At 46.9% G+C, this 23,184-nt stretch overlaps 2 protein-coding genes, 1 non-coding gene and 1 pseudogene across 4 annotated transcripts in view; 2 read left to right on the forward strand and 2 right to left on the reverse strand.

Annotated features, from left to right (window-relative positions):
• Positions 1-9,275: 9,275 nt before the first annotated feature.
• Positions 9,276-15,268, forward strand: LOC113031063 (dynein regulatory complex subunit 2-like; annotated as a pseudogene).
• Positions 15,269-15,684: 416 nt separating this feature from the next.
• On the reverse strand, positions 15,685-15,757 carry trnaa-agc (transfer RNA alanine (anticodon AGC)). Its single transcript has one exon. It is a non-coding gene; the product is annotated as a tRNA-Ala (tRNA).
• A 1,338-nt stretch (positions 15,758-17,095) lies between these two features.
• On the forward strand, positions 17,096-18,398 carry LOC113031057 (heat shock protein beta-11-like). Its single transcript, XM_026182929.1, has one exon. The coding sequence runs from the start codon at positions 17,180-17,182 to the stop codon at positions 17,828-17,830; it is 651 nt and encodes a 216-aa protein (XP_026038714.1). The 5' UTR covers positions 17,096-17,179; the 3' UTR covers positions 17,831-18,398.
• A 3,805-nt stretch (positions 18,399-22,203) lies between these two features.
• Positions 22,204-23,184, reverse strand: part of LOC113031042 (protein FAM53C-like) — a 9,198-nt gene continuing 8,217 nt past the window's right edge. For both annotated transcript variants that reach the window (XM_026182898.1, XM_026182897.1), the window contains exons 3-4: positions 22,907-23,184; positions 22,204-22,504 (exon numbers count right to left, since the gene is read on the reverse strand). The exon at positions 22,907-23,184 is cut by the window's right edge and continues 735 nt beyond it. In XM_026182898.1, the coding sequence (XP_026038683.1) occupies positions 22,220-22,504; positions 22,907-23,184 (563 nt within the window). In that variant the 3' untranslated portion in view covers positions 22,204-22,219. The remainder of the gene's footprint in view (positions 22,505-22,906) is intronic.

Here is a 23,184-nt window from a genome sequence, read left to right on the forward strand (position 1 = left end):
AAACGCAGCAGCTGCAGTTCCGCTGGCCGCCAGCAGGGCTCCAGCACACACCTGAGCTGTGTCCGAAGCACTTCCGGTCTCCGAGCTTACATTTATTTTTGTACAAACACAATACAACGTTCAGTAAAAACAACCACAGCCCTCACCTGCTGAGGCCCAAAGGCACACCGGCAGTCATTAGAGTCACAGTAGAAAAAACATCTCCACATCTGAGACTTCTAAGAGGAGCGTGACAGGAGAACAAACCGTCCTACCGTAAGTAGTTCATGCACATTCCTGCTGTCACAGAGTAATTCCAGCACAAGTTTAAGTAGGTATGACGGTTTGCCACTTAACTTTGCCCATCAGTACAGAACAGCAGGCACAGGTGAGGATGAACTCAGGTGTCAAGGATGGGTGTTGATGATGTCACAGAGTGTTCACAGGGAGGCGTGGCTTCTCCAGGAGCAGGTCTGTCTTTAATAAACGGCCGGTGTTGCTGCTGCAGGTTTAAACTCACTGAACCTGAAAGTAATGAAATGTCAGCGAGCGCCACCGGGTCACCTGAGCATCATTGTTCCAGTCTGTGAAAGATGTCCGGTCACATTCACAGCTCCACATCCAGGTGAGGTCTAAGGGATGTTACCTGTGCAGCAGCAGCCTCTGATTGGTCTGTAAGCTTTGCCTCACTGTTACATTTAAGCTTTAATGACAGCACACAGGCTGAGAGAGGAGGAGCAGGAATAAACAAGTGGGTGTACAGGTAGAGTCACCACCTCAGTTACACAGCCTATGTTAGCAGTTCTGTTAGCACTGCTCTCCCCAGGGCTGAGTGACGAGCACACCTGTGTGGGGTGGGGGACGAGTCTGCCGACAGGGACGAGGTGGAGCGGCTGAAGGCGTGGTGCAGGGACAGCAACCTGCTCCTTAACCGGGGGCGATTCTAGGATCAGAGCTTTAGGGGTGCTGAGCACCCAGAGAGCTGCCCAGCCAGGCAAGATAAACCCGTCTCTGTCAGTCCCTGCGTCCTTAAATGTTGTCCCGAGTTGTCTCTGAATGTCTCCTCGGTGCATTTAAACCCCTGCTCCTCCCTGTCCTCACCGTCTGTTGTCTTCGTCTCTGTTATCAGTCATCATAATTTTACCATCTCTGTGCAAGTCTGCAAATTTCTTTATTAAATCATAAGATTCTTAAATTCATCAAGTCTCTCTGTGCCTGGGTCCGAGTCACAAAACATGACATCACTGCTTTGCACATTTTAACACAATTTAATCCCACATTTGTGAAAGAAAAGCAAAACACTTTTTTAAAGTCTGTAACAAAACCATCAAATCTGATCAAGGTTATTTAAATGCTGCTAAAGAAGAATGGATTGGAATAAAAATAAAAATACATATCCTAACCTTCATTACTGGGAGAATAATGAACGATGCTCACAGTGAGTGAAAAGTAAACTGAGAGCATTTTTTGGACCGAGATTCACTTTTAATGTGTGTGTGTGTGTGTGTGTGTGTAATATAATACAGACACATAAAAACACTCCCGAAACAGAAGAAATTATTACAAAATATTAATAAAAACTATAAAACTGGAGGCAACAGCCTGTGGTAGAATGTATACCATGCATGAAAAAATCTTTTATGACTTTCATGCTTTCATAGTGGTGCTTGGGAGAGCTTGACCTTTTATCAGGTGGTCCACACTGTAACAAGTGTGAGAATCACTGATAAGTGTGTGTGTGCTTTTGGAAAACATTTAAAGCTGCAGTACAGAATCTTTGAAACAAGCTTAAAACATTTGTAGAAACAGAGCATCTGCTTCTCTTTACAGCTTTACAGAGGTTTCAGTAAAGCTGTGGCTGAACCACATACAAATATATCATTCATTTTACTCTCCCCGATCAATGATAATGTTATGTTGGGATGTTGTTAAAGAGGGTCAAAATGTTTCAGCCCAGTTTGTTTAGCAGATTCTGTTTAGCAGCTTTAATACAGGGAGGACACAACTTCCAGACTGTGAGTAAAATCAGGTTTTCCTCTTTGTCAGGTTAACAGTTTCTGCCTGTCACTGCTCCCTGTCTGTTAGCTTACCTGCTTCTTCCTCACCTCGTACTTTCTCCTCACGTTCCCTCTTTGGACTGACAATCATACACAAATAGATTCAATTAGATGAAAAATTACATTAATATGAAAAAAATACTATTAAGATCACTAATAAAAAGTCCTCTCAGTGTACTTTCAACCAAAAGGCAAATAACCAAACCACACGAACATCTAATAAAAGATAAACATTGAAACACTGATCCAACATTATTCCTGATTGATGGATCATTTGATTTTACACTTTTACCTGACGTGGCTCCTTTTTTGAAAAAACTTCCTCATATCCATTATGAACCTGGCTGTCTGTACACACACACACACACACACACACACAGACACAGACACAGACACACACACACACACACACACACACACACACACACACACACACACACACACACACACACACACACACACACACACCAGGTGTTATAAGGTTAATGGGCATTCAGTCAGTTAGCATCCATTTCAAACAGGACGGTGGTAACAACAGCAGCTACGGACAATTATAAGTCTTAGATTTTAAACAGGCTGTAAACATTTCAATGGGAGCAACAGGACGGTCAGATGTGGCTGATTTTACAGAGCAGGACGGATTGTAGGGCAGCAAACATCGTCAGGAAACACGTTTTCAACACTGCAGGTTACCTGGTGTAATGTTTTTCCTACCAACTATATAAAGAGTAACTGAAGGTTAAATGCAGCCAACATGTCCTGTTTTAAGCCAGACACTTCCACCTCTGCTCCGCTGCGTCTCAGCCACCATCGCTCTGGCAGACAGAGCGCTAGAGCCAGAGCAGGGGGGAGCTGGAACAAACCACTTTGGGAGGCGGGGGGGTATCTATACTTTTGTTGTTAAAATGTTACGTCTCAAACAAGTAAAGTACTGTATGCTTTTTATATTTTTAGTAGTGTGTCACACAAACAGCAAATATTGTCAAAAAAAGTAAGAAATCTGTGGGGGTGCTTTGATTCACTTTGGGGCTGAAGCACCTCCAAAATGGGCTACAGTCGCCCCCGTCCTCAACACAACCACGACCAAGGAGACGGTCGTGGCTTTCAGGAAAAAAGTAACATTAAACCACTTTACATCAGTGACGATGGTGACGGACATGCAAGAGGACACGTCGTGGGGGTGAACACAGCAGAGACTTTATTTCCTGATGTCCTCCTTCTATTTTCCTCAAACCTTTATTTAAACATCAGTACAATACAAAATGGATTTAAACAGTACCACAATAATGGTGTTGTACTTACAAAATGCATGTATGCATAGATAAACAAGTACAAGAACAGTATTCAGAAACAACAATATAAATATGTTAGGGGGAAACTGATCAAGCCAAAGAACAAAGTGACTGAAAGATCTTGATTTTTTCACAAACACCAATCGTTTTATAGCTTTGGGTTCGTGGAGTTCTTAACTGAGTTAGGATACTCTACAAGTTCAAAGGAGAATACATAAAAAGAGGGAGGTCTTCCTAAACATGTGGACTTGTGAATATGAAATTTAGCCATTAAAAGTAACAAGTTAACCAAAAATCTGTTATCAAAGTTGGATTGTTTTTGGTTTTTGTGCAGAATAAACAAAACATATTTCCAAAACAGTACAAATCCTTTAAATACATTTTCTGAGATAAAAACACAAACTCTGCCAGAAATCTTGCACAAGGTTACAAAACCAAAAAGATGTGCAGTAGATTCCTTGGTTTTACAAACGCTGCAGCTCGTATCAATGTCTAATCTGAATTTGCTTTGAAGATCATCTTTAGAAGAATAAATTCTGTGTATTCATTTATAAGAAATATCTTTCATTTTGTTGGTAATTAAAAACTGATTAGGGAGTCTCCAAACTTCGTTCCACATGATACCATCAGAAAAAAATGACACATGGTAGCGTGGTTATGGTACTCTGAAATAAAGCTCTGATCGATTTATTGTTGTCTTTAGGTTGCTTAGAAAAGCAAATCTTGCCAACAAAAGTTTGTATGTTTGTGTGGGAGTGAAGTGATATTAGGTTGATTCTTAAACAGCATACAAACCCCTGATGGTATCAGGCCAAATACTTTTGTATAATCATGACGACTTATAGCTAAACTGAAATGTAAACAAAATTCTTCACAGGAGCAAAGCTGGTTGACTAAAACAATGTTATTCCCAAACCAACTATCTAAGAAGAGAGATCTTCTTTTAAATAAAAGTTCCTTGTTATGGCTCTGCGTTATTCCAGACATAATAACTGTGTGGACTAAAGTTATGCTTGTAAACAAGAGTCCGTGCTAAAAAAGCTCGACGATGAACAGCAGAGATTTTTAAAGGGATTTTATCAAAATTACAAGTAAGGAAAAATTCACCTAACTTCAAATTTCAAAATTCAAATTTTATTTGTCACGTACACAGTCATACACAGTACGATATGTAGTGAAATGCTTGGACAACTGCTCGTGACCTAAAGAAAACAAAAAAGGAAAAGGCTATGAATAAGATGGGAAATAAATATGAAAAATTAAAAAGGGTAAATTTAACTAGGAAGGAATAAAATATAAATTAAGGTTAAAAATGAAATAACTGTACAACACAAATTAGAATGAAGGGTAAATTTAACTGGGAAGAATAAGATAAAATATATAAATTAAAGTTGAAAATAAAATAACTGTACAACAAAATACACAATATAGAACTATATAAGAATGTATGAAGAAATCTAAATATAAATAAATATATACACAATAACAGCAGCTGTACAAGTATTAACCGGAAATGAAGAATATAGTGACCAGTGTTGTGCAAAACCAAAGTCCAGAAAGTCCAGTGTGTGTGTAAGAACCATATGTGTGGGTCAGTACTGTGTGGTGGTGTGATTGCATGAACTTAACTTAGCATGAACACAGGTATAGTTTTCCAAATGGAAGATAATTCGATTCTTTAACCAATTTATTTTGAATGTGTTATTTAAAGTGTTTAAATAACACATTAAGTGTTGACAGAGTTCATAAGAACTGTTTTTAATGTCGTGTCCTATTTTTCCAGATAAAGTTGAAAAGTAACTTATCAACCTCGTTTATGAGTTTTTTATCAAGGTGCAACCTTCTGCTTCAGTTATTCATACTCTGCCTTTTAACGACAGATCTCTAAAGAGCCACTGATTGAATCTGTGTTTGAGTTTCTCTAGAATAGGAAATGTTGACCTGATGTCCTTCTACAGAGCTGAGACTGGTCAGGGCATCGTCAGCTGATCTTTACTCTGGATGGACGGCAGCGCGGTGTGAGGAGGACTCGTCACGGCGCTGCTGCTGTCAGGCACAGAGACTGGCCCATCAAGACTCACTCTCATGTCATCAGTCCATAAAACCTTAGAAAAACCAGTCTTGAGATATTTCTTGGCCCAGTCTTGACATTTCAGCTTGTGTGTCTTGTTCAGTGGTGGTCGTCTTTCAGCCTTTCTTACCTTGGCCATGTCTCTGAGTCAAATCAAATCAAATCACTTTTATTGTCACGTCACATGTGCAGGTACATTGGTACAGCACATGTGAGTGAAATTCTTGTGTGCGAGCTTCACAAGCAACAGAGTTGTGCAAATACAATAATGTAAACAAGCAAAATACAAGAATGGCTACATCTGAAACTAATAAATATATGTACAATATATAATAGTACTGGATGTGTATACTAAATGTTTTTCTATGTGTGTGTGTGTGTGTGTGTGTGTGTGTGTGTGTGTGTGTGTGTGTGTGTGTGTGTGTGTGTGTACACATATTTTACAAATTAAATAGAGTAAACAATAAATAAAATATATAAAATAAAATATACAGAGTTGAATATGTGCAAAACAGTGGCGTTACTGTACAGTATGGAGTGCATAATGTTAAAGTTCCAGTAGTGAAGCTGAGGTGTCTATGACGTGTTCAGCAGTCTGATGGCCTGGTGGAAGAAGCTGTCTCTCAGTCTGCTGGTACGGGACCGGATGCTGCAGAACCTCCTTCCTGATGGAAGCAGTCTGAACAGTTTATGCTGGGGTGACTGGAGTCCTTGATGATCCTCCCCGCTTTCCTCAGGCAGCGCTTCCTGTAGATGTCTTGGAGGGAGGGAAGCTCACCTCCAATTATCCGTTCAGAGCACCGCACTACTCGCTGGAGAGCTTTGCAGTTGTAGGCGGTGCTGTTGCCATACCAGGTGGTGATGCATCCAGTGAGGATGCTCTCAATGGCACAGTGATAGAAGGTCCTGAGGATGCGGGGGCTCATGCCGAATCTTTTCAGTCTCCTGAGAAAGAAGAGGCGCTGCTGCGCCTTCTTCACTGTTTTGTTTGTGTGTACTGACCACGTAAGATCCTCAGCCAGATGTACACCAAGGACCGGAAGCTGCTCACTCTCTCCACAGCAGCGCCGTTGATGGTGATGGGGGTGTGTACTTCTCTGCACCTCCGGAAGTCCACTATCAGCTCCTTTGTCTTTGCGACGTTGAGGGTGAGATGGTTGTCTTGACACCAGTGGGTCAGGGCGCTGACCTCCTCCCTGTAAGCCGTCTCATCACCGTTGGTGATAAGACCCACCACTGTAGTGTCGTCCGCAAACTTCACAATGATGTTGGAGCTGTTAGTGGCTGTGCAGTCGTAGGTGTAGAGTGAGTACAGGAGAGGGCTCAGTACACACCCCTGTGGAGCACCAGTGTTCAGTGTGATGGGGGATGAGGTGATGCTGCCCAGTCTGACCACCTGGCGTCTGTCAGACAGGAAGCTAAGGATCCAGCTGCAGAGGGAGCTGCTCAGTCCTAGATCCTGCAGTTTCCTGTCCAGCTTCGAGGGAACGATGGTATTGAATGCTGAGCTGTAATCTACAAACAGCATCCTCACATACGTGTCTCTCTTCTCCAGGTGTGACAGGGCAGTGTGTAGTGTCAGGGCTATGGCATCATCAGTGGACCTGTTGTGGCGGTATGCAAACTGTAGAGGGTCCAGTGAGTCGGGTAGTGCAGAGCAGATGAAGTCCCTGACCAGCTTCTCGAAGCATTTGCTTACGATGGGGGTCAGGGCTACAGGTCGCCAGTCGTTCAATGAGGAGATGGTGGAGGATTTGGGTACAGGGACGACGGTGGCCATTTTGAAGCAGGCTGGGACTACAGAGAGAGAAAGGGAAAGGTTGAAGATGTGCGTGAACACTCCAGCCAGCTGAGCCGCGCATGACCTGAGGACGCGGCCGGGAATCCCGTCCGGACCAGTAGCTTTGCGTGCGTTCACCTTCCTGAAGCACCTCCGCACATCCTCCTCAGACACAGTGTGCGCACTGACGTCATCCGCGGTGCGCACACTGTCCGGTCTCATGGTGTTCGCTGCGTCGAATCTAGCGTAGAATACGTTCCTCACACAGAGAGGCCGTGGTCTGCGGTGTGCTGGTTTTCCCTCTAAAGTCTGTGATCGTGTTTAGTCCCTGCCACATACTCCGAGGGTTGTCAAACTGTTGCTCCACCCTGTCCCTGTACTCACGTTTGGCTGCTTTGATCGTCTTCCGGAGTTGGTAATGTGCGTGTTTGTAGTCCGATGTGTTCGCGGAGGCAAAGGCGGTGCTCCGTGCCGCCAGTGCCGCGCGGACATCTCCGTTAATCCAGGGTTTTGATTTGGGAAGGAGTATTGCACACCTTGTGCTTTTGGGCACTCCAGTGATGTTGCAGCTCTGAAATATGGCCAAACTGGTGGCAAGTGGCATCTTGGCAGCTGCACGCTTGACTTTTCTCAGTTCATGGGCAGTTATTTTGGCCTTGTTTTTTCCACACGCTTCTTGTGACCCTGTTGACTATTTTGAATGAAACGCTTGATTGGTCGATGATCACGCTTCAGAAGTTTTGCAATGTTGAGACTGCTGCATCCCTCTGCAAGATATCTCACTATTTTTGACTTTTCTGAGCCTGTCAAGTCCTTCTTTTGACCCGTTTTGCCAAAGGAAAGGACGTTGCCTAATAATTATGCACACCTGATATAGGGTGTTGATGTCATTAGACCACACCCCTTCTCATTACAGAGATGCACATCACCTAATATGCTTAATTGGTAGTAGGCTTTCGAGCCTATACAGCTTGGAGTAAGACAACATGCATGAAGAGGACGATGTGGACAAAATACTCATTTGCCTAATAATTCTGCACTCCCTGTATACTAAGTTTATTGTTAATTAATAAGAAACTGCAGACGATTCCATTCTGAGCTGAAGAAGCTTCTGATTGGTTAGTAGAGTCCATGTGAGTAAACTGGTGGCACAGCTGTGGATGCATATAAGGCAAAACACAGAGGCTGTTTCTGTGACACGGGAACATCAAGAGATGTCAACCAAAACAGCAGGAACAGAACTGTGGAGCTCCATAAGTGTGGCTCAGTTTGAATACAATTTGGTGCCATTTACAATTAAGAAATACAGACAGTTTCTCTCTTTACTCTTAAAGTTAACAAATATGTTTTTATATTTATCTAAAAAAATAAACATTTAGTCTGATTTGATGTTACAATTAAAAAAGTGTTTTTATCTGAAGAGTAAATATCTGGTTTCAACTGTAGATTTTATGATTGTCAGCACAAAGAGGGAACAAGAGCAGGTGAGACACACATGTTAGTCACATGGTTGTTTACCAAAAGTATCACCGTATCACAGGTCCTCATGTATCTCGTACCTCGTGTTTCTTTTTAGGTTTGTTAATTTTCAAATTCTATATTTATTAAGTTATGCAGCTTGTTTGCACAACAAGGCTGAATAATTATATAAACTTTTCTCAATCTAAATATTGTACTTTGGTATTATTAAAAAATAAGTGTAGTGCAGGTCTATGATGATTTTTAGTGCTACTATCATCTAGTTCTGATTCTGGTTCTGTCTTGGTTAAGTCCTCAGTAGTCCTGATTTTGAACTGTTGTAGTCCTGTGTTAATTCTGGATCAGTTCTGGGTCTGGTTGAATCGGGGTTTAGTCCTCGTGTCTTGATACAGCCCGACTTTGTTCTTTCTTGCTGCTTAATTAAAAAACTAGTTTAAGGTGTCCTGCACATGTGATATATATTTTTCCCTCTATGAAGTCATTCTTTTTTGAACAAAACTCAAAACAGAGCCAATTAATCTTTCAGTCATTTCTAACCCCCCCCCCCCCCAAAAAAATCCCACATGCATACCACCCTTTAGGGCTAAGCCCCGGGTGTTTCAAATGTCTGGCTCCGCCTCTGGTTCAGACGTCGGCTCAGACTCGGGTGTTTCAGCTGTTTCCGGTCGTTTGGTTTTAGAACAACTTAAATTTAAATTCTTCTTCTGTTGAAATATCTGCAAACAGCTGACGGCTGTCACGTGACCCCGGCTGACGCCGTTGCTATGGTGACGGATCGCAAACGCGGAGGTCACAGTCGCGGGTCTGCAGCGGCTCTCCTGAACGGTAAGACCGGAAGTGTCTGACCTTCACCTGCGCCCACGTTAACGGGAAACCGGGGCGACGTCACTGCGCGCGGTGCAGATCAAAGAGCCGCTCGCTGGCTTTGAGTTAAATATAATTACATTTGGAAACGAGGGTCCACGAGCTGTCATCAGACACGCGCTGCTGCTGTTGCCTAGCAACGGCGCCAACTGCCGGAGACGCTCAGGACAGAAACTTACTGCAGAAGCCTGAGTGTGGCAAGCAGGTGTGGGCGGGGTCACCTGTGAGGGTTTACCTGAGACAGGAGGACCCGTCGATGGCCTCCAGGGGCAGCCAGTCGTGTTGTGGGCGGTGTTAATGACTGAGCTGGGCCTCAGTCACATATACGATCATTCTGATCATCCATCAGTATTTTTATGTCTATGAAAGCGAAGCTGACACTGTGAGACTTCATCGAGGCGTGAGCGTCACAGCAGAGGCCTTTGAGTCAAAGTAACAGGATCAAACAGAGTTTCCTGTCCTGGCTGTTTATAGCAAATAACCTTAAAATATTCTGCAGGAGAACAAAAACTGAAGAGCTGGAAGGAAAGCAGCAAAAGTCAAAGTGAATTCATGACGATGTTTATGTGAAGTGTCGTTTGGATCTTCTTCTGCTGCTGGTTCGGTCAGTTTTGGTCTGAGAGACAAACCTGCAGCTCAGACTCCAGCGCAAAAAAAGACGTAAACACGAAGCGCGGACGCATCACAATCTGCGGCTGTCGGCTGACGTGCGCTTTGTGTTTACGTCTTTGTGCAGAATCTGCTCTGGTTTGCTGAAATTTTGTGAGCTTTAACCTGAGATTCTGGAAAATCGTTAATCCAAACCCAGCACTGACTACAAACAGCAGGCAGGAGGAGCACGCTCTCCACCGAGGAGGGGAGAAGGTCAGCAGCAGCTCCTGGTCCAGGTTCTTCTTCCTCAGGACACGGAGGAGGTGCAGCTGCTGCTGGCCTTCTTTACCAGGGCGATGGTGGTGTGGCTGCACAGAAACCTGAAGGTGGAGTAAAAGTAAAGTAAAATTTTATTTATATAGCACCTTTCAAGATAAGATCACAAAGTGCTTCACAGAAGCAGAAATGGACAGACGACCTCAAACAAACGAAATCAACCAAAAGCAAGTTTAAACAGATACGTTTCTAACTGCTTTTTAAAAGAGACGAGTCCACAGATCAAAGGGAGCCACTGACGCTCTGTCACCTTCTGTTTTTAGCCTTGTGTGCTGGACAGCCAGCAAGCTGGTCGCATGCTGGGGCGATGAAGAAGCTCACCGATGTAAGCTGGAGCTACACCGTGCAGGGCCCTGTAGTCATGATTAGGGAAGGAGATGAACCTGTCAACGAGTTTTTCTCCACAAACGCTCCGCTTTACGACAGACACGCTTTAAACAGCGAATGCTGTCGTTTGTCCAGGGAGAGGCTTTTCACACAGGGCTAGTGTAGCTTTAACGGGGCCAATATGATCTCAAATAGAAAGACAACAATTATTAAAAACATTTGTTAATAAATCAACATCGTTAGAAGCAGGCAGAACAAATGAAAAACATCAGAAACGTTAGCAGCCGTAGAGGAATTTAAGGTGCGCGAGCTAAAAACATGACGAACAGGAGAAGGAGGCCAATAAATAGACGGGTTAAAAATGATACGAGGATGGTCCGACATAAAACGAGGTCCAGAGAGTGTCCTTTGGTGTGAGTGGGGCCGGACACATGCTGTGGGAAATGAAGAGTCCATGATGCTAAGAAAACCTCTGGCAGGTCAGCGTCATCATCATGTTGCATGTTAAAACCCCCAATTATTAACGACGTGGACAGCTTCAAGATGGGAGATAAAAAGTCACTGAACTCCTGTAAAGATGGACTGCGGCACTGAGGAGAGTGAACACAAGGAAAGCGGCGGGGCCAGACGGCATCACCGGCCGTCTGCTGCGCTGCTGTGCTGACCAGCTAGCAGGTGTGTTCACTTACATCTTCAACGAGTCCCTGGAGAAGTCTGTGGTCCCCACATGCTTCAAAAGATCCACCATCATCCTGTGCCCAAGAACAGCAAACCCTCATCCCTGAACGATTACCGGCCAGTTGCACTGACCTCGGTAGTAATGAAGGTGTTTGAGAGGCTGCTGAAGAACATCATCTCCTCTTCTTCCTACCCCCCCCCCCATTTTTGCACATGTCGAGGAGCGTGTCAGGCTACATTTCACTGTGTGTTATACTTGTATAACTATGCATGTGACAAATAAAGAACCTTGAACCTTCTGACTGAAACACCACACGTGCAGCAGCCGGCGTGCTAACAGGACAGAGGCTACTTCCATCTTTTATATACAGGCTGGTTTGGGGTCAGGTGGTAACTCTGAAAGGAGGAGCTTAAACCCGATGAGCTCATGTTTGCAGGTCTTATTTCTCACAAATACCCGTAGGAGCTAACATCCTTCTCCACCTGCTGTCCTCTCAGCGTGACGAGGAGACGAGGAGGCATCATGTCAAAGAAGATGAAGAAGAGTGTGGGGAAGTCTGACGAGGAGAGACAGGTGCACCTGCAGCAGCGCGCTCAGGCTGAGGAGGAGCTGAAGAAGAAGAAGGAGGAGACGCTCGGCCTGTTCCTGAAGGTGACACAGAGGGAACACCTGGATCACTGTAGGGGGCGTGGCCTCTTTGACTTTCTGCTGCTGGCTCTTGTTGAACGCCTCACACTGTGTGTGTGTGTGTGTGTGTGTGTGTGTGTGTGTGTGTGTGTGTGTGTGTGTGTGCGTTGTAGGACAAGCTGCAGAAGGAGCAGAGGAACACTGCTGTGAACCTGCTGAAGCTCCACGACGGCTGGAGGGCAATCCTCCGCCAGACCAGGGATGCCGAGCTGCGCCATGACATCATCGTGCTCCAGCAGACGTTTGAGAGGACGCTGGACGACCTGGACAGCATCGTCCAGGTGCTCCGCCCCTCGCCTGTGCTCACCCCGCCTCCCACACTCGTCTTACCCCGCTGACCAGACTCCTGCCCGTTTGTGTTGCAGAAGCTGGTGGGCGACGTGCAGGAGACGGAGCGCCAGGAGGCGCACATGCAGCGCTTCCACCTGCACCACATGGAGGCGCTGTGGGCGCTGCAGGCCGCACGGCTGCAGGGTCTGCAGCAGCAGTGGGAGCGTGCCCTGGAGGACGTCAGCGCCAGCGTCAGCTCTCAGAGGTGAGTCGTATGCTCCGCTCGCTCACCTGCCGTCAGCGCCTCCTCCAAGCCTGTGAGCTAAAGTCAGTCACATGATCCGGTGGCCTGAAGCCGGTGGAGCTGTGTTGACCTCTGACCCTGTGTGGCGTTTCAGGCAGCAGATGTTGGAGCAGTCTCAGCAGCAGGAGATCCAGCTGCAGGAGCTGACCCTGACGGCGGAGTTGCACAACACGGACGCCATGAATGACATCAGGATGCTGCTCGAGGACACGCTGGCGATGTACACGTGCTCTCTGGAGGAGCAGGTATGGCGCCGGCCCGTGGTCTCCCTCTACCTCTCAGGCCCGTCCGGCTGCGCTGACCCCCTCTCTGTGCACAGGTGGCTGCTCTGGAGGGCAGGGAGGAGGTGAGTGACGCCACCCAGACGAGCTTAGAGCACCTGCAGAAAAGTATCGTCAAGGTAACGCAGCTCGAGAAGCAGCTCGCAGACAAACAGAAGAAGATCAGCGAAGACTTGAAGACCACCAAGAAGCTGGAGGTCAGTGCGCTCACAACACCTCCACCTGTCTCTGAGCTGAGCTCATACGTACAGGTGTGTCACAGGTGTGTCACATCCACAGTCAGCTGACCCGGGTGAGCCAAACACAGTCCTGGAAACGAATTATCAGTCGTTCAGGCCACGCCCCCTAATAAATACCTTAAGTCCTAATATGATGCCTGCAGCTGTTTGAAGGAGGAGTTTGTGTGTAAACTGTAAACGTGTTCGTTTTAACACGCACTCACTGTGCTCGCTCACTTCCTGTCAGGACGCCGTCCGCAGGCTGAGGGAGAAGATGATCTCCAACAAGGCAGAAAACAGCTCGCTGGAAGAGGACCTGACCGCCACCATACATGAGCTCAACTGCAGGTCTCACGCACTCCAGGACCACCTGACCCAGTCGCACACGGCGGCGAGGAAGAGGCTCACCGAGCTCACCGTCCAGGGTGACGCCGCCGCCAAGAACCTGCAGGCCGTCGTCACCAAGGTGAAGCCCGCCTCACCTGTCTGCATCACCTGTCGGAACTGCTTCTCACCCTCCGTGTGCTCCGCTGTTTCAGGGCGAGAGGGTTCTACGGGCCGCGGACATCTGCCACCGGCTGGAGACGCAACACGACACGTTACTGACATCATCATCATCACAACGCACAGACGAGTGCCAACAGGACACGCCAGCAAAGGTAGGCTCCGCCTTCCCCAACCTGTATTCTTTTAGTTTAACTTTAGCGAGCTCCCAGGTGGGTGTGCAGCTTCTAAAACAAGCACAGTGCCAGGAAGCTCCTCCCCCACAGGTACAATATGGCCTGCAGACAGTTGTCAGCTCACCTGTCCATCGGTCTGCAGGACGTCTGTAGGTTCCCGGAACTGCAGCAGCTGCGGCGGAGCTGCAGCAGTGCTGTGCTGCAGCGTGAAGCTCTGAGGAAGCACAGCAAGGACCTGAGGCGTGAGAACGAACAGCTGCAGCTTTTGCTGCGTCAGCATGACCACCACGCCCACTTGCCCCCGCTCCACGTGGCCCGAGCTCCGACCACCACCAGCACCACACCTGCTGCGAGGGGTAGGAGCCACGTCACGGTCATCGAAGCTGCCCACGCCTTCTTGAAGCAGTGACTAATTAAAATGTGTTCGCCATGACGACCAGTAGGACGACTCCTGATGTGCTTTGAGCTTTCTTGCTAAAGGGGCGTGTCCATATAGGAGGGACCGGCCTGCAGTATACTTGAGTACTTTTAGTCGAGTATTGTGTGAAAGTCTTTGTATGTTCTCCAGTTTCCAAGTGTTTGCTGCTCTGATTGAACATTAGCTCGCTCTACAGACAAGCTTTGTTTTGGGTGAGGAACAGAAATCTGTGCAAAGCCTTTTTGTACACTCCCACCACCAGGGGGCAGAGTTTCACCAGGAAGTAGCCGCTCACCTGTTAGCATCCAGGTACCAGCTTGGATAAACAGGAAGTATAAACAGCATGATATAACTTCCGTAAACTTTTCCTGACGAGGTTTTGGTCTCAGCTGCTGTCTTTGGGGGTCTTCGGGTCGTGGCTGCTGGTCGGCCCCACAGGTGTGGCTCTGAATAACACCCAGCAGGTAGCGCCACATACAGCGAATTAAACACACAGAAAAGAAGAGAGAAAAACATGACCGTGAGGAAAAACAACTTTAAAAAGGTGAGCTTAGCAAAGGTGACTCACTGACCTGAATACCTGAAGTGACCCTCACCTGGTTACCGCTGCTAACGCTCATCAGGGCCTGGCAGGTGAGGGAAACGTGATCTGCAGATCTTTTCATGGTTTGTGGTGTCGGGTTTATTTCTCATCAGATGTTCTGACTGTGATGGAGGGTGGAGAAGTCACAAGAACTGTTTCTGCTGTGAGCCAAGCTGTTCACCAGCTAATGTTTGCAGGTGAACAGCGCCCCCCAGTGGACAGCACAAAGAAGTGTTTGAGGCCAGCAAACCAAATCCTCTTCCTGCATTTAGACTTGTTTTTAATGAAAGTGTGTGACTGAGGAATACATGAAATCTTCTTATTTGCTGTGTTTATTTAACATCTGAATAAATGTACAAGAAAACCGAAGGAGCCAGCGGGGGGATTTATTTATTAACTGCTTATTTTCAGTATTTATTACTGCATCGTCCATTATATATTCTTTTATTTTCATATTCAAATAATACTTTATTTGCTTTTTTGGGTACTTTTCCATATTTTTTAAATTTAGCTTTATTTTATTTTACAAGTTGTTATATTTAATTACCCATAATTTTATTTACAGAGTGCTGAGTCACAGCAACAGCGGTGCTTCAGACTGTGAGCCCACAGTTACAATTATCCACGCAGTGAGCTAATTATCTCATGTCTTATGTACCCCACCAGAGTGTTTTTAATGTAAAATGTACCTGAGCTTAAACACAACCAAACCGAAATCCACGCGCGGGTCAGAGTCCAAAGGGCGGCACAGATCCACAGGGACTAAAACACGGAGGAGTAAGAAAACGTGGAGGATGCGGGCATCGATCCCGCTACCTCTCGCATGCTAAGCGAGCGCTCTACCATTTGAGCTAATCCCCCGCTCACGGCGAGCATACGGGAAACGTCCTATTCAAAGAGCTCAACGCCACGTGTCAGCTGAAGCGCTGACACGTGATTAGGTTCATGTCGACGTGTGATTGGCCGGGAAACAGCAGGGTGGGAGGAGCGGAAAAAATGCAGGCAAAAATAGAAATGATGGCGGTGACAGCTCAGTGCGATCTGCTCACAGGATAAAGGCGGAGGCTGACGTCACTCAGCAGCGTTTTAAACTGTGAGACGGTTTAAAAACATCCATTTAACAGAAATACGAACAGAGGCGGCTGAAACTCAGCAGCTGTTATTAACGCAGTACAGCGTCATTAAACGTTAGAGCGGGCGCTTCCCAGGTGAGCCCCAAACAGCTGGATGTAAGTTGCACTAATGCCAGCAGAGCCGAGCTGAAGAACAAAGAGCGTGACCGCTGCCCGTCTCCATGCTGGCCCCGAGTCCAGCTTCTCGGCACCCTTACTACAGTTTTACCAACACAGTGTGTCATTGTGTTATGGGGACATACATGTGTTCACAAAGCAGCAAAGTGGGGACCCAGGTATGGTTACAGACAGATCAGGGTTACACACCATACGTCTCCAGACCTGGTGGAAACTCGACTTCCTGTGTGTGTGTGTGATCTATCTGTGTCAGGTTTAAACTTTCTGAGGACATTTGACCCTGTGACGCTGCATCGACCGTTACTCAGTTCAAGCTTGATCATTTTTGCTTATGACATACAGCTCTGTGTACTTTACCTCATACCGTTTCTTGTCAAGTGAGGACCCTCTTCTCATAAAATACCAGCTTTAGTCTCATGTCAGGACTAACCCATAAAATTGGGTCCTTGTATTCACACGGGGACTGTTTTTGCCTCTATAAAAGCAGACGATTACACACAGAAACTTCAGTCTGATGTTGGGACTGTTTCACGCGACTTTTCTCATGTTTGGACGCTTTTCCTGGGCGAGTTTGTTTTTGTACAAAGACTTATCACCATATCTAATTTTAGGTCCTCTTTATGTTTTTCATTAGAAATAATGAAAATGATTATTCCCATATTATTTCCCATGAAAATAAGCCTTTATTCAAATGTCCTGTTTTTGTGGGGAGTCATGATTAATCCCCACAAAGACAGACATACAGGCGTGTGTGTGTGTGCATGTGTGTGTGTGTGTGTTCAGCTGCCACATGCCAACACATCTCAGCTTTGTTCTATTTCTGCTGCAGGACTCAGTCATGGTCTTTATACAGCAGGTGAACGCACACACACACACACACAGGAATGTAGCTGGAACTTTCCATGGGTGGGTGCATGTGGGCGGTGGTCAGCGTATAAAAACAGCAGGGAGGACGGCCATCAGGCAGACAGACTTGAGACTGAAGCAGCTCGTCACAAACCAGCACCACCACCTCCACCTCCAGGATAACAGGATGTTGTGCCCCAGTGTCATCCAGATGTCCCCCGCCACCATGACGCCTTTCCTGGACCTGCACTGGCCCGTCCGCAGCCTGTGGCCCGAGACCCGGCCGCTTTTCTACCACATCGAGCGGGAGATGATCCGTCACATGCAGGAGATGAAGCAGAGCATCGAGTTCATGGAGCGGCTGCACCAGAAGATCTTTGAGGAGATCGATCAGACATCCTCCTGCACGGGGGTCTTCAAGCCCATCGCCTTCCAGGAGCTGGGGAGGGACGGCACCACCTTTGCCCTCAGCCTGGACACGAAGGAGTTCTCCCCGGAGGAGCTGTCGGTGAAGCAGGTGGGCCGCAAGCTGAGGGTGAGTGGCAGAACGGAGAAGAAGCAGGAGGACGGGAAGGGCTGCTACACCTACAAGTGCCAGGAGTTCAGGCAGGAGTTCGACCTGCCGGACGGCGTCGACCCCGAGGCCGTCACCTGCTCGCTGTTGGGAGGCCAGCTGCAGATTCAGGCGCCGCGGGAGAACCCCGCCAACGACGGGAAGGAGAGGATCGTCCCCATCAGCTTCACCTCAGCCCCGGCCGTCACCGCCTCCGCCTCCAGCGCTGGAGCAGAGGGGAGCGGCACCTCCACCTCAGAGAGCACCCCCACAGAGAAAAACTGAAGCCTCCCAGCAGTCTTTGGTCTGTAGTTTTACGGGGACGTTTTTCACTGTTTGTAATAAACTGTCAAGTTTAGCTTTCAGCGATGACTCATCACCTACACGTGAACAGCGAAGCGCCTCCGTCTCCCTGGTGCAGCTTTATCTGCCAGACGGAGGCGACATGGAGCTGATCCCCCCACCCCCGCACTAATACTTTATTAAACGGTCCTTAGATATTCGCACCTTGCCCAGATACTGGTTTCATCACCGTTCTCTGCACTGGTAGTTCTTTTAAACTGGTTTCTCTGGCACACGTTTTCTGTGTCAGGGCTGAACACACACCCGTCTGAGCTCCAAACATCTGGCTGCTGATTGAGTTGAAGTTAAAGAACCTTCAACATTTTCCTGACATTTGCTGTTAACCCACTTTTAATAAGAACTGAACCTGCATGTGCTTCCTGGACCGTCCATGAACTGGCGGCGTGCTCCTTTAACCTGCGACTGTGAGCAAATAAAGACACGAGACACCAGTTTTTCCCCTTTCTTTGTAAAATAATTCTCAATAAACTTAATTTATTCACAAACTGCTTTTCAAATTGCCATGTCGTCATTTTTTTGAAATCACATACAATAAAAAACATTTTCTAAAAGACAAGAGATGTCCGAGACTCTCGCTAACTCTGTACACGGCTCCTCCTCCTCGTCACGGAGCTTTTCTCACTTATTTTTTTTCAAACACGATGCGTTCATGACGACAGTCTCGCCGTGCTCAGACATCAGATTAGAAATATTAAGAAAAACAGCAGAAAATGAACAGAAGGACTAAAAATGTAACAGCTACAGTACACGTTTCCTTTTGTTCTCTGTTAGTTTCGTCTTTTTTTCTTTTTAATGTTTACAGAATAATAGAGTATGTTTACTTAAGGCTTATGCTGAGTGTTATGGACCAATCAACAGAAACGAACCAAACCAGGAGGCGGGCGGGAAGGGTGTGTGTGTGGGTGTGCTTTCCTATGTGTGTAATGGGGACACTGTGTTTAATTGTGTTACAGGGACACAGTATGAATTTAGGGTTTTTCCTTTCACAAGTTTGGGAAAATTAACCTGTAGCCTTGTTTTTTTCTTACCTTCAGCACTGATCAGGACTTTCTAAGTGACACCTATCACAACTTTAATTTAAACATGTAGCACCCTGGCATACCTCTGCCAATTTATTCTCGTGTCACGGGCGTTTTTCATGATCGTTAGGTGATTTAATCATCTTCAATGAATATACCCTAACATCTTTAATGAATAAACACAATTTCTTAATGCAAATTCAAGTTCATAATGATTGTTTAAATCAGTGACTCCCAAAATGCAGACTGGAGCCCCCTGGTGGCCTATGAAGATATTGTAGGCAGGCCACATCATTAATTGAAATTCAGTTTGAAAATCACAAGTGTGTACAGTAACATATTCATATAAACAATAATAATAAAAGGCTCTTTGTGATATTAGTCATTACTTTCGCCTAAATTTACAGCTCTTGTATTAAAGTTTGTGTCCCAGTGCCACACCTTAGCCATAAACTGTGATATGCCTGAGTAGCATTAACAATGTACAGCCAACAGTGTGTGCTATTTAAGTTTTTAAGTGCTATTTCAAGGTAATACATCACTCATGTCACTTTATTAGGATGAGGATTTAACCTTTAGAGGCCCATGTGAGTTTGTGGTTTTGCAGTGGGCCTCAGCACTCTGGACTTTGGGAGTCGTTGGTTTAAAGAATTCAGTGAAACCCATCCAACATTTTCTAAGATTCTTGTGCTTCTATATTTTTATGCCAAGGTAACATGCTAAAGGCATAAACATGAAGCATCAGAGGAAGACGACTGTATTTCTGAATATGTTGAAAATTTGAAATACTGGCTTCATCAGTGCTAACACAGAATCACCAGCAGATATTACATGTGACACGAAAATGTACAAACTGTCACAAAAAGTGAAGCTTTGCATTTCATCATCGATGAGTTTGAAACCCACAAAAAACTATTTGTTAATGAGATTGCAGCGCTGCCCCCTAAAGGCAGATCGCAGTAACTACACAAGCTAAAGTATTGCTAAAGTTTGAGCCAAACTAAACCTTAGTCTTACACTCTAACAAAATAAATAAATATTACACAGTGTTTTGAAATAAATACAACATCTGCATTACTCCCTCAGTTTACTTCATTAAATTTACCCACATGACTTTATCAGATACTCCTCTGGCTACTGCTGCTCTGCTAAGCTTGGCTAGTTAGCGCTTAGCATTAACAGTTTGTTGTTTATGGTGGAGTGCAGCTGTTTAACTGAGATCTTGGAGCAAAACGATGTTTTTTCAAAATAATGGAAACGGTAAAGAGCGGACACACTAGCTTTAACTTGTTTTCTCCCCCAGCGTCACGTACGTGTAACACATAACAAAGTCAAGTCTCATATAGTTACTGCGTTGAGCTTTTGTGGGGCACATGACACAAAAACGTGACACATACAAAACTGTAAAGAATGACGTGGACGCTCAGAGGACTGTTTTGTTGTGTTTTTGAGGGTTTCAAGTTAGAATGAGAGCAAAGTCACTTTTTCAGCCAGCGTTTCCATGTTCACAGCGCACGATGTTTCTGAGCATCCAGACTGAATCCAGACTCACAGAAATGTGTAATTGCTGTAACACAGAAAACTCTCGCTGACCTATAACACTGCACCTGTAACCAAACCAACCGTGTGCGACTGGTACACCAACAGCTACACCTGCTGGGACAAACCTTCATAAAGTCCAGCAGTCACACAGAAGGAAAAGAGGCAACGTGTACTCCAAATATCAGAGACGTACTTTACTTTGTCCTGACAACTTCCTCAAAAAACTGGAGCTCGGGCTTCTTGGATGGTCTGTTAGTACAATTACCCACACAGCATGTCAGCACCTGTCGGTCAAAGAGGCCCCTGATAATACTAATGATTTACACAGGTGAGCTGGGAGTCTATGGCCCCGAGTGGGTTATAAGCCCCACCCCCTCCGTGTTAGCCTAATGTGTCAAAGTGTTTGTCATTACGCCGACGTCTGTTCGCATCAGCTCGTGTCCACTCCTTCATGTGGATCGAGCTCGCTTTCTTCAACCTGTTTGCCCGAAACTTCAAACTGTCTGGATACAAGTCACATGACCACCAGGACTGTGACGTCAGTGCCAGAACACACACACACGGTTACTCATATACTTGTGGGGACATAACTGACATAATGCTTTCTCTAACCGTAGCCGAACTGTAACCCTGACACTAAAACCACGTTCTGAGTCTCAAACATGTCTTCAAAGTCGAGGGGACGGTCCCCACAAAGATATGAATACACGCACACACACACACACGGGGGGGGGAGTGGTTTTGGGGTGTGTGCAGCAGGAATCTGTGAACACTCAGGTGAACAACAGCATCAGTGGCTGCCGGCGCTCAGCACAGCCGCCGGGAGCCTGAACGCATCACCACGCCGAGGTCACGTGACCGGACAGGTGTGTGTGTGACATCAGATTTCACGATGAAGCGAACACGCTCGATTGTAAACGGCAGCGCCTCAGGAACGAGCGCGGAGTCGCTGAGCGTCGCCTCTGTGAAACGGGACGGCGTCCAAGTGAAACGCCGACCTGTGTTTACAACGGAGCCTGAAGCAGAACGGATGAAATATCGCTCAGTCTACGTCCCGTTCTTCTCTAAGGTCAGAGGTCAGAGCAGATTGAACCCCGGTTTGTTTATTCTGACCTTGACGATGTTTTCACGCTGCAGCGGAGCAGCGGTACCACAGCTCTCCTGGAGAGTCGGTGGAACTCTGAATATATTTACAAACGTATTCGCTTTTTATTCTGGCTCTTTTTCGTGTGATGGAAGTGATGACCCCTCCCCCTGTGGCGCTGAACACTACAGTGCAAAGTTTAACCTTTAACCCCGAGACCCTTCAGACTAAATGTTTCTCCTCGGTACCTGATCCATATTTTAGTTTCCTGAACGTGACCTGACACATTTCGTACTCGAACGTTTCAGGAAGACGAGCTCGGGGTTCTGTTCTGGTTCGGGTCGGCGTGGTGATGCTGTTTCAGGACGCTGCTGCGGCATGGCGCTTGAAGGCCTGAGGCAAGGAAACTCTGTGCCTCAGAGGCAGAGCGTCGGGCGACGGCGCCTCAGGCTCCGGGTGAGCGTTTAACGGCGGCAGCCACATCATCACTGTCGTTTCGATCAGCTCGTCCAATGAGAGAAGGTGTTGTTCCTGAGAGCCTTGCTGATTGGTGTCAAGGAGGCGCCGAGTGTTGAGATGGTGGCGGTCCAGGAAGTGGGGATGGGGGGATTAGATAATTTCAAAATAAAACTAAAGAACAGAGAACAGCCTTCATTTACAAATACGTCAGTTTTCTTCTATTAAGTTCAAGTCCAGCTCTGTACAGTCCCGCTCGAACACCGCCTGCTGCGCCGCCTCACGCTCGTCTGCTTCCTCCTCTCCTTCGTCGTCCTCGCGGCACTCCTCGTCGCTCTCGCTCAGCGGCCCGATGCTGGTCCTGCCCAGGCACTCGGCCGGCGAGCAGGAGCCCCGGAAGTCACCCATGAAGGGCTCCATGCCCATGCAGAGGTCGCCGCCGCAGGCCAGCCTGCCGCCGCCACGCTCCAGACACTGCGGGTCGATGCTGCGCGTCTGCGGGATGAAACATTCACAGCTGTAAATCTGCCACTCGAAGTCTGAGCGTTACACAACCTGAACAGCCAATAACGCAACAGAGGCGGAGCTAATACTAGTTTCAGGAAACATGGACTCTCGTTTCACTGTCACGCTGACGACTGTCAGATCTACTTAGAAAGAACTCGACAGACTCGATGGCGTTAAACGTTTTGAATGTAAATGATCGATCTGAGATCGACTGTGTGGACCCTCCGACCCTCGTTTGTCCTTCTGGAAAAGTCCAGAACTCCCCTCCAATATCTGGGGTTTGGCGGCTCAGCTGTGTGCTTACAAATAACTTGACTGACTGGACGCTCGCCTGTCGATCAGTAAATCGTTCAATTCTTTGAAAACAAACAAGCAGCGTGTTTTTATTACCTGTGTCATCTTGGTGAAGTCGAGGACGGGCCGGGCGCAGGGTCTGTCGGGGTCGCGGCGTCTCTTCAGACCCGGTTTCAGGAGCAGCAGGTCACATGGCTGCGAGTGGCAGCGCGGTAGCTGCGGCGGGAGGCTGCGGCGCAGAGACGACGGCGTGCTGCAGGCCGATGAGGGCGAGGCGGGAACAGGGCCGCCCGCGGTCACGCCGCCCGCCGTCGTGACGCAGCCAGGTGGTGGCGCCGCTGCCGCTTGGCTGGGCGCTGGAGGCGGGGGCAGGA

Source organism: Astatotilapia calliptera, chromosome 10 (genome assembly GCF_900246225.1).
Source record: "Astatotilapia calliptera chromosome 10, fAstCal1.2, whole genome shotgun sequence".
Taxonomy (NCBI): Eukaryota; Metazoa; Chordata; class Actinopteri; order Cichliformes; family Cichlidae; genus Astatotilapia; species Astatotilapia calliptera.

What these genes read in the sequence shown, in the direction of transcription:
- LOC113031057 (XM_026182929.1), top strand. Translation starts at nt 17,180, where the DNA reads ATGTTGTGCCCCAGTGTCATCCAGATGTCCCCCGCCACCATGACGCCT.